This window comes from Sinocyclocheilus rhinocerous, unplaced genomic scaffold, assembly GCF_001515625.1.
Source record: "Sinocyclocheilus rhinocerous isolate Xijiao unplaced genomic scaffold, SAMN03320098_v1.1 scaffold551, whole genome shotgun sequence".
Classification (NCBI taxonomy): domain Eukaryota; kingdom Metazoa; phylum Chordata; class Actinopteri; order Cypriniformes; family Cyprinidae; genus Sinocyclocheilus; species Sinocyclocheilus rhinocerous.
The window spans coordinates 1953836-1971484 of record NW_015624564.1 but is presented as its reverse complement, the minus strand read 5'-3'; the positions used below and the strand labels follow the sequence as shown (position 1 = coordinate 1971484).

The 17649-nt window shown below is 35.7% G+C and overlaps 2 protein-coding genes across 2 annotated transcripts in view; one reads left to right on the top strand and one right to left on the bottom strand.

The window, feature by feature from the left end:
* LOC107743755 (calcium/calmodulin-dependent protein kinase type 1D-like) overlaps window positions 1–13119 on the top strand; it is a 62177-nt gene extending 49058 nt beyond the window's left edge. Inside the window, exons 4-11 of the mRNA XM_016557157.1 lie at window positions 1060–1198; window positions 1281–1407; window positions 4452–4527; window positions 8153–8265; window positions 8716–8794; window positions 9865–9952; window positions 10143–10401; window positions 11461–13119. Of these exons, the coding sequence (XP_016412643.1) occupies window positions 1060–1198; window positions 1281–1407; window positions 4452–4527; window positions 8153–8265; window positions 8716–8794; window positions 9865–9952; window positions 10143–10401; window positions 11461–11591 (1012 nt within the window). The 3' untranslated portion in view covers window positions 11592–13119. The remainder of the gene's footprint in view (window positions 1–1059; window positions 1199–1280; window positions 1408–4451; window positions 4528–8152; window positions 8266–8715; window positions 8795–9864; window positions 9953–10142; window positions 10402–11460) is intronic.
* Window positions 1–17649, bottom strand: part of LOC107743836 (ADP-sugar pyrophosphatase-like) — a 79754-nt gene that overhangs the window by 59844 nt on the left and 2261 nt on the right. The gene's annotated exons all lie outside the window — the stretch shown is intronic.

Below are 17649 nucleotides of genomic sequence, written 5' to 3'. Positions count from 1 at the left end.
CGTCTCACGCTTGAGGTATTCGGCCAATCACAACTCACTGGATAGCTGGCCAATCACAGCACACCTTGCTTTTCAGACTGATGAGCTTTGTAAAAATCGACGCGTTTCAGAAAGGAGGGGCATAAAGGAGAAACAATAATGTACAGTATGTGGAAAATAATGTATTTTTTTAACCTTAAACCGCATAAACACATTTCATTACACCAAATACACAAAATAATGTTATTTTTAGCAACATCATATGACCCCTTTAAGGAGCTATTTCTAATGGGTAGATCAACTTGATTTTCAACAGAAATTGGTTTTCATGGGCAATTTTACTCATAAATGTTAGCTTTGCTTCAACTGTGTCCTACATATAGATCAAAACAAAGGATAAATTAGGCGGCAAGAAACGCTTAATAGTTATTTAATGCATATTGTGTGTGTGTGTATATGCATCAATGGACAATGCATCGAATTTTTTGAGGCACTCATCAAAGACGATAAACAAAAGCGATTGTATCTCCATCCAGAAGGGGGCGATATAGTCTTAGTAGTTTGAAAACAACCCCTGCTCAGACCACACCAAGTCCATCCTCAGACTTTCAGTAAGCATTAATGTGCTCTGAAAAGCTGGAACTGCACTAATGCACATGTCTGCACTCTCCGGCTTTGAGCTTAAATTTGCCTAATTGCATGTAGTAGAGTTTGAATTTGCATAAGAATGACTGGCTAATGCAGGTGTATGAGATCAAGAGGCCAAACGTCATTGAGTTCTTTGCCGAGGCTCTATTGTGTGACCGCTTGGTCTCTGCACTTACAGGGACAAGATAAAGTCATTTTTTCCCCATGTATTCAGATCGGTTCTGCACTGTGGTGGGTTGGTCTGATCAGATTCGACATGCAGCTCCCCCTACAGGGGAGTTCATATCAGTTACAGTCCTGCAATTGTACTGTATACTAGGACACACATTACTGCTAATGTTTTAATATGTAATTAAACATTTACATTTATATATTATATTATTATGGAATTTGTCTTTTTAGTGGTCTCTCTCTCACTTTGTCTATTTCCAGTGTGTCTGGAGGCGAGTTGTTTGACCGGATCGTGGAGAAAGGTTTCTACACTGAGAAAGACGCCAGTACACTTATCAGACAAGTACTTGATGCTGTAAACTACCTCCACAGTATGGGCATCGTACACAGAGATCTAAAGGTGAGCGAAACACACCCACATTCACAGTTCTGCTCTGGTTTGATATGTTTGATTTCAATATGAGTGCGTTTTCTCTCTTTAGCCAGAGAATCTGCTCTATTTCAACCCTCAAGATGGCTCAAAGATCATGATCAGTGATTTCGGTCTGTCTAAGATGGAGGGGACAGGTGATGTCATGTCCACAGCCTGTGGAACGCCGGGATACGTGGGTAAGAGTTTAAATATGAAAGCAAAATTTAGATGTTTATGATTTTGTCTATTGAAGATGTGAATGTTCATATACTGTATATACAAATGTGTGTATATTTTAGCTGTTGGAAAGTGACTGCATGGGATGCATGTGTTGGTTCATTTGTGCGCGGCCTATATCTGCACTTGAAGCTTATTCTTATCTCAGACTGACAGAACTGCCCCAGAGTCGCCTGCTTTTCCCCTGCGATTAGAGCGACTGCAACACTCTGAGCCATTATGGCTGTATGTGACGCTGCATGTGAAATAAACACACACAGGCTGGGTACAGACATCTTTGAACACTCAATTTAGAAAATATTGAATTAGAAAACTAACTTTCATATTATGTGGTCAGGAATTTTGCTAATAAAAAATAGCTTTTGTTAATTGAAATTGAAGCTAAAATAGAATATAAATATTGAAATTGAAAAAAATGAAATGAAATAAAATATTAATATTATATTTAAATATAAATTATATTTCATATTCATATTAAATATACATATTTGATGAGAAACGTAAAAGAAAATTAGAAATGTTGTCTTGGCAACTAACTGAAATAAAAGAAGTTTAAGTAAAGTACTAAAATTACTAAAACTACAATAAAAATAAAGCTTAATCGAACACAAATAAAAAAAAATAATGGCAAAAAATGACAAAAACATTAAACTACTAACTACTACTAACTAACTACAAACTACTTAACAACTAAAACTAAAAATGAAAACTGAAAACAAAAAGTCAAAGCTAATTCAAAATATTAATAAATGTTATTATTATAATACTAAAATATACTTAATACTAAAATAACAGTAGATGGTACCATGGTACAGTGGTAGTATCAGATGGTAATACCATGGTATTTTAATTCATACAACTGAATTATTGCCCTATCCATATACCAAGTATTACCATGGTAAATGTAAAAAAAAAACAGTAATTATTATTATCATTAAATATCAGTAACACATTACAATAAGATAAGGAATATGTTAACATTAGTTAAAGTATTATGGATAATTATGTAACAAAAATGTAAGTCATTATATGGTTGAAATATCTCCTCTTAGATCCATCACACACCATGACTAAACCAGAATTAAGTCACCAGCGTTCATCTTCACATGGGTTTGAGTCTCAGTACTGTTGAGTTTCCTGCATGCCTCTTCATGCATGTGTCTTTAAGGCAGTCTTTACGGGCAAGTTTCCACGGTAACTGTGTTTAAACGGCGCTGTTGCGGCTATAAAATGATTCTTCAACCAGTTGCATCCTGGACCGGGGTCAGACGCTGCTGTGCGAGATGAATGAGAGCAGCACACATTCAGTGTGTGTTTGTATGAGTGTGTGTCTGGAATGCCCTCTTTTTGTCTTTAAATGGTAACAATCTCACACCAAGCTCTCTAAATCAAATTTAAGGATCAACCGCTGTCTTCGTTTTCTATCCTTTTGCTCCTCATCTTTCTCCCTATTTTTGTTTCACCGTCTCTCTCATGCACACACATCTCTTTAGTAGACACTTCAGATGTGATGATGGGATTATATTGATCATAGCCTCAAAATAGCCCATCTTGGAAAACATCCATTCCTGCAGTCCTTAAACAGGAATGAACTGATTAGTTTCTAAACTGAAGCAGGTTTTGTTTACACATACTCAATTAAACTGTAAATGAAGCCCATATGATCTAATGTAGTTTGTATGTGTTTGTGTACTTGTAGCCACGATACTTTCTAATTAGTATGGGAGTACCTTAGCTGTTCAAAATAGCGTACATTTTATCATTATAAGCTACTTTTTTCCAATGAGTAACAGATAAAGCACTGTTTTTCCTCATAGTATTGCACTTGTATGGAAGCTTTGAGAAAAATAAATCCTCGCAGTTATGAGTTTATATCTCACAATTTTGACTTTTTTTCCCTCAGAATCAGATGAGATATAAAGTCAGAATTGCGAGATATAAACTCAGAATTATGAGAAAAAAGTCTGACTTGTAAGATCAAGTCATAATTATTTAGTTTTATTCCATGGCAGAAACAAAAATTACTGCAAGATGTATATTTACAATTCTGAAAAGAAAAGTCAGAATTGCGAGAAATGTCAACATTTCTTTTTTATATAATTTTTTTATATCTTGCATTTTTTTTCTCAGAATTGCAAGAAAAAATGTGAATTGTGAGATAAAAATATGCAATCACCTGCATTTACCAGCAAAATAACAGTAAATATAAAAACAGTGAATATTTAATACATAACACGACCCTAATTGAGATCCTTGTACTTTGTTTCAGAAGTTTTTCTTCTTTTTTCATCTAAAATATATTGCCCTCGTAAATAGCTTCAATGTAGCTCATTTTTCAAAGAGCAGCTTCACTTTAGTTGGAGTACTTTATGAATTATGCATCGCTTGTAGCCTAGCAAACTATAATTTAAAAGCGTCTTCTTTCTTCTTTACACACTGCTACCTGTGTGTTTTTAGGAGCTGTTGTTTAAAGGTCACAGAATTTCTATCATTTCTGATGGAAATGTGTTTGTTTCGTTTCAAGAGCTTTTCGAAACGCAGCTTTCATGAGTAACAGACTAGTCCAGCACGCACACACAATAGGCGACTCTAGGATAAGTTGAAGCCCTAAACCACAGAGCCAAAGCTTTTGTGTCGTGAGTGAAAGCTTGTTTCCTGAAGGGAGGAAGAGAACGTCTAGAGGCAGAAAATGGAGAATAATAGAATACATATAGAAGGACTCAGGAGCCTCAGCCTCCTGTGGAGTATAACAGGATGAGTATGCGTGAAGGTGTGTGTGTGTCTCAAAAAGTTGTTTGTCCTGATGGTGTATTGAGTGCCCTTCATGATTTCTATGGTTGTCTGCTTTCTCAGACACATCCACTCACACATATACTAACAAAAACATGTTCAGGTCATTCATTTTATATAGTTGCAAGATTGTCTTACGAGACAGAAACTCAATGGCATACAGGAATGATTGGATTTGTTTGTCTCAATCTGATGTTTGTTTCTCTCTTCTCAGCTCCAGAAGTTCTCGCTCAGAAGCCGTACAGTAAAGCTGTGGACTGCTGGTCTATCGGCGTCATTGCCTACATCCTGTGAGTACCCACAATGCCACACTTGTCCTTTCATTTATAAGCTGAGGAATCCTTCAGCTAAGGTTGGAATGAAATCTTCAGATGAAGAAAACGTTTGCACAATATCACTGGAGCACTGAGTAAATGACCCATCTCATCTCCTGATGAGCTACAGATGTTGTGCCCCACTTTACTCAGACTCCTTATATGGACTTATTGTTGTGGTGCAGTTTGAGTGAGTCATTAAAACAAAAGAGAGAGTTTGTGCCTCGCAAATATTTGAGATGTTGATTAATGGAAGATTTCTGGATTTCCTCTGGTTTCTCAGCAGATGGGAATGCTTTCTTACCAATAAACACTGCGGTGTTTCCATGGTACAGTGATGGTATGAGATGCTAACGTCATGGTACTGATATATAATGAATACCATGTTTTTTACATACAGGGCACACCGAGAGATTTGTCCCCCCCCTCAAAAAAAAACAGAAAAAAAAGTTGCTTTTTTGAAAATTGTTGATGTTTGATATGTCAGTATTTATGTATTTGCTCTGAAATCATTTCAACCAAGTAGATTAAAAATGCTTAAATGTTTGAACTAAAACAGCAACATTTTATATATGTATATATATTTAAATATTTGTATTATAATATAAAGTTTTATATTAAAATAGTTACCTTTTTTGTAGTTTTTCACCAAATGAACAACAATCATTTTAATTTATGTGAAGCAATAAAACAATAGTGATAACCATATTTTCAAGTATTTTTCCCATATATTTTCCCACATTTTAGTACATACATTTTAATATCTAAAAAAAGTATTACAGTACTAAGTACTAAAACACAGTTTACTAAAACATGGTAAAAAAAATTATAAATAATTAAAATTTATGCAACCTATTTTTTTTTTTTTTTTCGAAAACATTTTATTATATTAAAAAAATAGCACCTTCCATGAACATTTTTGAGTGATGACTCACTCCCAGAATCAGAGTTTTGAACCGATTCATTTGGAACAGACAGTTTGAACTGATTCAGGAAGAAGAATCAAACTTACCCCACTATAACTTAAAGAGTCTTAACACTCTCATACTCACACGTCTTTAGGAAACCTACTGGCCAAATAAAAACGTGTGTTAAATTATTTAAATATTCATGACTTTTCTTAAATTTAATATTGACAGCAAAATTATTGTAATCATGACTATTCAATAGCCTATTAATGGAGTATTCCTTACACCAAAATTACATTCTCCCCAAACAAATCATTACGATACAACTGTGGTATCTTCATTTCACCCTCTTTTTCTCCCTCTGTACATTTTCTTCCATTTTTCAGTGTGAGAATGTTCATAAGGATACTGAGAGGGTGTCATAAAAGCTGTACATTTCACATGAGCTCTGGCCATCTGTGCTTCTCTGTGTGTTTATTAGCATTTCACTGTGAGTCTGAGCACAGACAAACCAACATGAAAACAAGTGCCGCATCACCTTCTCATATCTTCATCTGCGGCAGTTCTCCATGTGCATCTGAGTCAATTGTCTTTTGTTTTGGTGTTTCGATCTGCTCCGTCTGCTCTGGGGCGACTCCTGCGCCAACACAAACACTCACACTGTCTGTCAACAAACTGGTGAAGCTGTCCTTCCCATCACTCCCACTCACAGCTGTCCTGATCTGAAGTATTACATGTTTATGGTTGAGTTTGTTTACAGTTTTCACTCTTGCTCAGGTTAACGCTTACTTTCTTAATTATGAAATTCATAATTTTTAACTCCCATAATGATATATAGGTCACTCTGTTCAGCCAAAAATGTACATTTACTCACCCTTAGGTCATACAACAGATGATAAAAACATCATAATAATCCACATGACTCCAGTCCATCAGATACAGATCAAGCACCATTTACAAGCGAACACAGTCCAAAAACGTTCTAAACACGTATGTTGGTGGATTTTGATTCAACAGGGGTTGAACTTTTTATGTGGATTACTGGAGTTATGTGGATTACTTGTAGATTATTGTGATGTTTTTATCGGCTGTTTTCAGCTAATTTTCATTTTTGGGTGAACTATCCCTTTAAACAAGAAAGAAATAAAAAGGCAGGACTTGATTTTATCCATTACGACACCAAAATTAATTCCTTGTGTGTGTAAACACACTTGGCAAAGCTCTTTCTGATTCGGATTCTGATTCTGATTAGGAAGTGATTGGATCATGAAAAGTGGTCTCTATATGACAAAGTGTTGGATTGGAGATGTTGATTTTTAAGTGAAGCAATTTATTACATTATGATTCAGTATTATCACTTTTACTGTAATAAATCTTATGAATCGTTCACAGTAAGACCAGGAATGTGTATAAAGTCAATTTAGATTTTATGTTGACTAATTGGCTAATTTTGTGCATGATATGAGTGTGTGTCAGAGTTGTTTTTGTCAACTAAAACCAAAACTGTTGAAACCTGTTTTCATTAATTTCAGTAAAGCTGAAATAAACTAAAATCTTAAAGATCTTACATATAAAATTAAGTTTAATTAGTTGTCAACTTAATTTTAAGGTGAAGTTCTAAAATGACAAACAAATAATTAAAGCTAAATATTTATAAAAAAAAAAGAATACAAGTTGACAAAATCACATAATAAAAATGCTAAAACTGGAAACTGAAAATATAAAAATAAAAGCAAATTCAGAATAATAATAAGCATAAAAGTACATAAATAATACTAAAATAACTCTGGTGTGTTTACTGATAAGGGCCTCTGCCCGCCTCTTTCTCTGAGCCAGCTGTCCGCTAGAGCTTGGAGTCAGATCTCATGGATGGTTGGCCTCCTCTCAGGTGTGATTATTGCAGTGACAACTGGCCGAAACCGTAGCTAATTCTCTTAGCGTCTGATTAGCTAACCCAACGAGAAGAGAGAAAAACACAAAGCTAATGGGGTCGAAATCAGGCAGAAAATTACCATCCCTTTCTCCCCCACTGCCTCCGTTCCCCATGAGGAAAGGTATTTTAATGGCTTTGATGATGGGAGGAGAAAAACATTCCAAGAGATGTGTTGAGGAAATTTGATTTACGTTGATCAGGTTTAATCCGCTGTCTTTCTTTTCAGATTTCCAGCCCATGGGGTTTATTTACACTTATTTACTAAGCGTAACGTTTACTGTTGAATCAAGGGTTGAACTGATGTGTTTTTAGAGGATTACGGTGATAATCTAAAGGGATTGTTCACTTGAAAATCGAGCATGATTTATTCAGGACTAATCAAAAAAAGTATATAAAGGTCATTCTTATGATTATTGGGTTATATTACAAGTGTTTTGAAGCTAGATGATAGCTTTGTCATATTGTACAAGTCATATGGAGAAGTTTAATAAACCTTTAATTTTTGACATTTGGGAGCTTGACAAACTACAAACTAGTACATTCTTCAGAAAAAGGAAAAAAGTCATTGGAGTGAGTAAATAATGACAAAATAGCCATTTTTCAGGTGAACCTTTAAATGTAAGTAGCATATAAGAACTACTGATATAATATATAAGTAGGGTTACATATATAAGGTTGTGGGTTCAATTTCACACATGTACTGTACTGTGAATGTGCTGAAAGTATGGAAATGATGCAATAAATGTATGTTTTCTTACAGACTTTGTGGTTACCCTCCCTTTTATGATGAGAATGACTCCAAACTCTTTGAGCAGATCCTGAAAGCGGACTATGAGTTCGATGCGCCGTACTGGGATGATATATCGGATTCAGGTATATTCACTCTGTGAAGTGTAGAAAAGAACCACATTGTGCTAATGGTGTGGTTTATAGGTGTTTAATCTGTAACACACTCACTTACTCATCTATCAGTAACTTCACATGCTGCCAGTAAGAGTGGAAAATGTTTTACAGGAAAGTCTGAGCGCCGTCTCTGGCATTCAGTAAACACCACGGGCATTAGCTCGTTGAAATTCTTCCAAACTTCAAATCAAGGAACTGTGAATGAATCCAAATTTTGTTGTCAGTCTTTCCACTGATAAACCCAAACTCTCAGTTTAATCTCACCAACAGGATGAATGTGGAATAGTGGAGGTTCACCGTGTACAACGCAGATATGATGCCTTGAAATGTCAATATAGTTTAATGGTTCTAAGCTGCTGAACTGGTATGTTTTGTATTTTTTAATGTTTAACTTTTATATTTTTTATATTTAATGTACAGCAAAAGACTTCATCAGTTGTTTGATGGAAAAGGACCCCTCAAAGCGATACACATGTGAACAGGCCCTTCGACATCCCTGGTAAGTCAATACTGTCCTGATGAGATTCTGTGCCAACAATAAATTATTATCATTATTATTATTATTTAGAGTGAAACTATCATTTAAGCAAAAAATTATTTTCAATTAAATTCATATTAATGAATAATTATACTTTAGAGTTAAAGCAATAATTTAAATTAAATGAATTTAATAATTGAATTGTAATAAATCAAATTTTAAATGATTTAAAAAGTTCATTTTAAAGAAAAATGCAAAATGATTTTATTATTATTATTAAATAGTAAATAATAATACTTCAGTTGAATTTCCTTTTTAATACAGAAATAATGTTAAAATAAATAATAATAATGTTACAGTTATAATAAAAGCAATAATTTTAAATTAAATTAAAATTTTTATTATTGTTGATAGCAATAATAATAAACAGGTCTTCTTACAAATAATATAGTACATTAGCTTAGCTGTAGGTGATATTGTCTAAATGATGAATTTAATAAAGATCCTTTTGTAACAGCAACAAGTAGATCTCTGCAGGTCATTGTTCTTTATGATTTACTTTTGTTTTGCTGGACGGTCATTCAGGTCCTCAAAGACACTTACGCTGTACCAGAACAATTAAACTGTGACCTCATAAACAGCATTTAGAGACAGAGCTTTATTTTGTCGTTATTAGTGCAGCATTTGATTCACATTAGATTGAGACGCTGTCTGCGTCAGCCGGGGATTGCGTGTACGTTCTGAGTATCAGGCTGAATTCGGTCTCTCTGTTATCATGCACCAAGATCTCTCTCAAGGGCAGGAGGAAAGCTACTGAATAAACGCTAGCCAATTAAGAGACTGCGCCTAATCTCACATTATGTATTCCAAAGCACTAATCGGCAATTAGCACATCCTCTACAGGCACCTTTAACAAGCCCTTACCAAACACTGGAGTCTGAAAAACTGAAGATGAGATCGAAAACCATAGGGAATTTACACACTTTGGAGTAAATCAAAGTGCTTCTTGAGAGGAGAGGAGCGATGAGAGAAGAGGATGTCAATGTAGGTGAAGCAGGGTGCAAAGTTTTGACTGTCGTTTTGCTTTTCAGGATCGCGGGAGACACCGCACTCTGCAAGAACATCCATGAGTCCGTCAGTCGACAAATGCGCAAAAACTTTGCGAAAAGCAAATGGAGAGTGAGTAGAAGTGACATTGTGAATAAGGCCAGCAACCTCATGCAAATAGAGTGAACACATTTTGAAGCACAAAATCTAGCTTGTGTAGCTAGAAGTATTTGCTTAGAGTACTGAATGTTTTGGGCCTAAGAGTCAGAATTGTCTGTTTCGCTTCTTTTTGGCCATGACTTCTCATCTCTCCACATAACAGCAAGCCTTCAACGCCACGGCCGTGGTTCGCCACATGAGGAGACTGCAGTTGGGCAGTAGCATGGGGAGCAGCATGGACCAATCGAGCAACGCCAACCAGAACCGCATACTGAACGCCAACCAGACTCCAACCCTACCACCCAACACAACACCAAACTCCACTTCAGCCCTTACTCAAAACCACAAACCTGCTCCCAACGCAAATACCGTTCTCATTAATGATATGGCCACAGGAACCACCTCTATACCACGCAAAGACTGTAAGTATTAGTCTTTTTTTTATATATATATTTTACATATATTACATTTTTTATATAAAATGTATCAATGTACCATACATAATAAACATATCAATCAACATGAATTCCAATCATTTGAATGCATTTTAAAATAAAATTTATTTCAATAAAAATTATTTTATTAAAATCTCCTAAATCAATAGGCCAGTAAATCAATAGGCCAGTTTTAGACCCACTCCTTTCACTCCTGTGCTAAAGATGTATATAGCTTATAATGGCAAAAAAATTGGGTTGTTGGTTTCATTTTCACATAAAAAGTCATTTTATATGCCTGTTTAAATGAATCATTTTAATCACTTGTTCACAGCTATTTTAGTATTATTTATATACTATTAGTTTGTAACAATATTTTGAATAAACTTATTTTTTACATTTTCAGTTTTCATTTTAATTGTAGATTTATTTGTAGTACTTTATGTGCTTTTGTATTTTTTTTTTTTAACCAGATTTTGTTTTATACATCACTAGTATTTAGGTTTTATTATTATTTTTTTTATATATTTATTTTATCTCAGTTTAGTTTTAGTTATTGATTTCTTTCAACTTAAACTTATTTCAGTTTGTTGCAAAGGCAACATTTTTCGTTTTCGTTTAGCTTATATTTTTTCATCTTATATTTCTTTTGTATTTTATTTTGTTATTTTGTTTTTACTTGTTTTGTTTTTAGTTTAGTTAACGATAAAATGTAATGATAATCATTCATGTCAACACAAGGAAGACTTGCATGATATGTTTTACTAAAAAGGAAAAACATTGTTCAAAATGTGGAAAAATTATTATTTATAGCTATGCACTGTCATGAATAAATTATTTTAATTACTTTTCAATGTTGAAAAGAAAAAAAATGTAAAAAAAAAACATTTTTAAGCCATTTAAGACCAATTATGTAAATATTCAGATTTAGAATAGCATCTAGAGTAGCTGAAAAATATTAAACTAGATATATTTTCATATTTAATTGCCTAGCCCTAGTTCTAACTTAAATGCATGCACTTCTAACCAGTGAATTTGCATTTGTAGGTACTGCCCCTCCCCACACTTCCTGTTCCCTGGCATCAGCTGCTTCCTCCTCTGCCTCAGGGGCGGAGCCCTGCAGGCCACTCCCTCCCTCAGTTGCGTCGGTGAGCACAGTGCTAACTGGGACCAAGTGACGCCAGGTTCTGCGGGGAGAGAGCTGGGAGGCCACCGCCCTGTGAGCCCCACCCCTCAGCCCACTCCCCGCCCTGCTGTCCAGTAAGGCAGAGGACTGACCCATCGCCATAGCAACCACCGAGAGGCTAAAAACACTGCGCACCTAACGCACTCCTGCCATTTAACCTCCAGGCCACTAGAGGGTGCAATGCATGCAGCGACAGGAGACGGAGATTTCCAGCAGAAGGCTTCCATTTTGAGAAGTGAATTTGTGCGGCTAGACAGAACTGTGATGACGAACCTCGCCTGCCATGAAAAAAAATGAACGAAGAGCGCAGAGGTTTAGGTGCGAAAGTGTGCATGATTGTGTCCGCCCTTATAAGAGGACGGCACCAATGTCAAACGATTCTTCTTACTATATCGTAATATGTCTAGCTCTTCCCTCTTACCCTCTGTTTTCCCGGTTTACTTTATCTACTCACGATTTATTGTATTTCTCGTTAGCTACCATTTTGATCTTTCGGGGTTTTCCACTGATGTGTCATGCTGACCTGCAGAAGTACTTTTAATAATCACGTTAGACTGTTTTGCGACATTTTTCGAGTCGAGACTTCTGTTTGCACATACAAGAGAACAGGTAGCGCAATTGCTAGTGTTTTTTCGAGATGGGAGATTACCGATTTGAGACCTCACCGTCGGGTTTTAGCATCGCGAAGTTCAAGATATCTTTTAAAACATGCAATATGTTTGATTGTTATCTTACTTAACTGGACTTTTTTTTAAAAAGCAGAGGGAAAAAAAACAGCTTGATCCTGTTACTCTCTGCTTCAAATGTGACTTTAAATACACACAGATAGTCAGTGTTAGTTATTGAATATAGTATAACTGTTAATAGACAACACAAACACACACAAATCTCCCGAAAGCCATGGCAGCGTCTTTCTACGCCCAGTGTACGAGTTCTCAGGGAATTCCGCAGCTGCACTGGGCATCATAGTGATGGTATCTTTAGTAACGCCTCCATGGTTTGAGATTGTCTCATCCAGTTGGAATAATGTCAAAAATGTTGATTAGGATGATGGACAGCTCTTTAACTCTCACAATGATTGTATGACAATTTGACCATGCGGGGAAACTGCTGTGTTATGCTACGTTCACGTCATTTCAGAATTAGCCTACCATGATTACAAACTCCTAATAGAGAGCAAAAGTCGGGTTCTGGAAGTAAATCCCATCATTTTTCTCCATAGGAGATTTGATTTTTAAAAATAACTTCTATGCCCTTTAAAGACCTACTGTGAGCTACGAGGTTGTTTATCGATGGTATATGATTTTTTTATGTTTATCGATAGCATTATGTCAAAATTTTTTGAATAATCATGTTCAACAGGATTCCTGGTGAAAAACTACATTACCCATGATTCTGAAAAACTACACTCCCATGAAGCACTAATGCTAATGACTGATGTAATCTCCCTACACTTAAATATTTGTGCATGTATGCATATTTTGCAATGTCATACACAATGAACTTCTTTAAATCAATAGTTTTATATTTATTTGTTGTTTTTAATTTGATTGTTATTTGCAGTGCTTCATGGGAATTGTAGTTCTTTCCCTCAGAGCTATTAAAGTTTTTTTCTCCGCTTTTCAAATACTTTTTTGCTTCAAATCAAAGTTTGTAATGTTGTGAGTCATCTCGTCGCTGGTTGGTTTGGTTAATGGCTTATAACTCTTAAACGGGAAAAATGAATGGAAAAAATACTTCCGGATCCAAGGCTGCTGAAAAAGTGGGCGGTCACACATATTGGAAACAAGTTAAGGGCAGGAATGACCTTTTTATCCCACCAATGGCAGACGGAAGAGTGTTTAGGAAACCGGTTACTATTTTCGCAACATTTTGTGATGCTAGTGGTGTAGAAACTTCACTTTTAAAGGCAGCTTTGTATAGATACTGCTAAATATTTCTATTTGATGTCATTTTATTATAGCCAGCATATTATGGTGTGCTTTCTTCGCTCTTCCTGATTTTGCACAAAATGTGGCTATTAAGTATTTTGCAGTAAAGTCATCATTGATCCATAATGCGTTTACATGTTGTGTAATTCTGACACAACGTGAAGGCAGCATAACTTTCAGTGACTGTAAACATCTTTCCAGTACAGCTCAAAGTGTCTGAATTTCTACCATTGGTTTAAGGGCTAAGTTAAGGTTTTTACACTTCCTTATTGATGGGTGACTGGTCTTCTGTCCCCGAACGGCTCTGCTTATGTCGTGTCGGGTTTTTAAAGTGACTGATGTCTTCTTTGCCTTTTATGGTTTGTTAATATCACAGGAGGGAACCTCGTCTACGGACAAGATTTAGGAGTGTGTGACATTTTCCAAAGTGCCATCGAATATCTTCATGCATTTCCCATTAGTTTCATCCTGAATGTTTGTTTCGGTGTGGGCGGCGCTTCACCACGAGGGGTTTGAGCTAATGGGTTTCTTTTTCAGTCAGGTCATGCATGCACCATTTTGTCTTCATTTTCACACTCGAGAGGAGTTTGTAATCTCACAACAGAGATGCTCTGCAAAGCTTTTCACGAAACTGGGGTGACTGGGGTGTATGTCACAAAAGCTGTTTTCTTTGAGAATGAACCATACGGCACATTTCTGTTTCATTCAGAGCCGTTTATGCTGTAAGCATGAGGTGTTTGATAAGTAACAGTTGTTTAAATGAATGTTGAACTCTTTTGACAGTATCTGTGGCATAATGTTGATTACCACAGGAAATCATTTCAATTTGTCTCTTAGTTTGTAAGCATAAAAGTCTACTATATAGAAAGGCATTATAGAGGGTTTTTCTTAAAGCACTTCTATTAATTTTTCTGTACAAATATGTGTTATTTGAGCTAATGACCGTTTAACAGTGGGATGACTGCAGACTTCTAGTTTGATGTTACCTAAGTTTTGTCATTTAAACAGTACCTTTGTGCATTTTGTATGAAATGTACCTCTTTTTTTTTAATTGAATGCAACTGTTCAAACAAAGTTAGTAAGCAATTTTTGCCCATATGGTCTCACACTTCGAAAACAAATGTGCTTGAAAAACATTTGGTGTAGAAACAATTTTCACTCAGAAATTGCTAGTAAATTTTACAATGAATTACAACGAAATGGCAAGTAACACAAAATTAGTAATTAAACATAATTTTGAAGTAGAAAGACTGAAATTATTTTAAAATCTATTAATCTTGAAAAAAAAAAGTACAGTCTGTTAAAATGTAATGCATTGTCGTTTCTTGCCCCTGTAGACTTTCATTGTAAGTGCATTACTATAAATGTAATTTTTTGCTTGTTTTTATAAACTGAGGGACAATTAGAAATAGTTTTCTGTGGTAACAGGGCTTAACATTTTTGGCCTCAGTGTTCATGTAGTCTGTGTTTGTGAGTGTCACTTCTGTGTGTATTTATGGGTGTAAAATGCAGGAAATTTGTCTGATATGCTGGTTTTGAATTTTAGTAGGATGTGCAGAAAAACTATAAACCAAAATGTTGGGGTGTTTTGAACAAAGATAAATAAATCCATATACACTTACTGCCACTGCAAGCCAAACATAAATCTAACTAAAACTGATATCTATGAACTCATTTTAACATACTATAGTAAATACATGCACACACACGTGCCATGGCACACACACAAACACATCCTGATCAATCAGTGAGTGCAATGAAGGACAGAGAGGAGCGATGTTTCACTTCACTTCGATTACAGCATCACTGTGGTCTGTCTGCGTCCAGAGCAAATCACTCCGTGTGTCCAAAGGCTTTGTAAATAGACTGTGATTGTGACGTGTCTATCATGTTGTCCCTGAAGAGATGTAAGTGTTGTACGTTGCGTGTCATTTCGTTCTCTAAACACTGCCTTTCTCTGCAGTTATCGGCCTCACAGTTGACTGTAATGCACAGATGTATACTCACAAACCCGTCTCTCGCTCAGTGTCGTACGTTCTGAGAAAATCACGTTTCTATTGTACAAACTTCAGTCTGTGCACTTCACACGCGCAACATGGTGAATATTTAACGATGATCGGTTGATGCACCTTTTCCAGAAGAATCGTTTCCTGATGTTTTCCTCTTTTTTTTTTTTACCAACTCAGGCGTCACTTTTGCCTCTTACGATGAAAAAGCTGTGACTGACAAGTGTCTGTGCTACCCAGTGACTGTGCAGTTTTAAACTTGTCCCTTGAATGTCGACTTCTTCGCAAATTAAGAAAGAAAAAACCTTGCTACCGCATCGAATGATTTTTTTAAAGAATTGCGAGCATGTTAAATGCGCTTTGCGATTCAACCGATTGTTTGCGTATATTTTCAAAAGTCCTCACCATGTAACTATATGTATGAAGAAATGTCTATATCTATATGAATATACATTTAAAAAATGCAACTCTGATAATGCAGGCCTTGTGATCTCTGCATCTCTCACACAACCTGTCCGAAATAAAAGTTGCCCAGTGAAATGTGAATTATATACTCATATGCATGTGACAATGATGATCATATTTTGGGAGTGGCATACGAATACTAACTTTACTGTGATGTGGTCTTCTGTTGATATGGGGCTTGTATATCCAATGCCTTTGACAATCATCAGCACATATCAGAGTTTCTATTCCATGCTGAAAAGCAATGGGGAATGAATGATTGTTTTTTCCCTTTCTTTTTCTTTCCTTTTTCCTTAAATAAATCCTGAATGATCATGATTGGTCTTTTATGGCTTGATAAGGCTCCCAGTATCTCTCTGACCCCTATTTAGCTTTTGAACACTATGTTTTCTGTCAGTCGTCTGGTTTGGATCCAGCGTAAGTGGCCTTTGATTAGCGATCAGTCGGGCTGGACGTTGCCGGTCTCCCACCAGCTCAGAGCTTCAGGCGATGCTTTCTAGTGACTCAAAACAGACTGGAAAGAGAACATGTGAATATCATCCAGCCATGCGTGACCGCGTACGACCCCAGGCATCTGTGCTTGTGTCTGGCCAACATAGCTGTGTCAAGGAGGCGAAGGTGAAAATGCAGCTTGCTTGCCAAGCTACTCAATATTCAAAAAGTACAGGTTGTCTGCCAGCTTAGCAGACATTCATTGAAAAAAAAGAAAAGAAAAGATATGTAATAGGCTACACACACACACACACACACACACTAAATATATATATATATATATATATAAATATGTGTGTGTGTGTGTGTACTGTACGTATATATATACATATAACAGAATAAACCACCATATGCCACAAACTTCACTGTCTTAAGAATATTGAAAAAAACAATCACTCATAAACCTCCCAGTTTCCCTTACAAATGATTCACAGTTACAACTGTAAAAATAACAATAACCAATAGGCCACATACTGTATACACACACACTCATTAACAGTTCTGAACGATTCACTGACTGAACAAGTTTGATTCAAACTGCAACCTGGGAGTCATTTTGACCAACTATTTAAAGAGGTCATATGATGCTTTTTTAAAGATCATTATTTTGTGTATTTGGTGTAACAGAATATGTTGACATGCTTTAATGTTCAAAAAACACATTATTGTTCAAATACTGTACATTATTGTAGGTCCTCTATGCCCTAGAATGAGCCGTTTTAGGGGGGCGTGGCAGAGTCTTAACTTTGATAAAGAATATCTCTTTGGTTTTGAGACTTTAGTCTTTGCAACTTCAGGGATCTTATCTATGCACAATCAGCTTGTAACACTCCAAAGAGAAAGGAAAACTTGAAATCGCATCATATGACCCCTTTAAAAAAAGAACTAGTTCAAAGGAGCCATTTGTTTGAGAATCAGGACTCGCTCTGTGTTCATTGTTGTAAGCAGGAACCTGGACAGGAACTTCACTAGATATCTGACAAAATTACGTGGATGCATACATTTTTTACAGATTATTGGCAATGGCAACTAGATGAATCTCTATAATGAAATATTAGAAATATATAGTTAACATTTAGTTAGATTAAAAAAAATCTGACCCCTTGATACACTTAGCAGACATTAATTGAAAAAAAAAAAAAAAAAAAAAGATGTA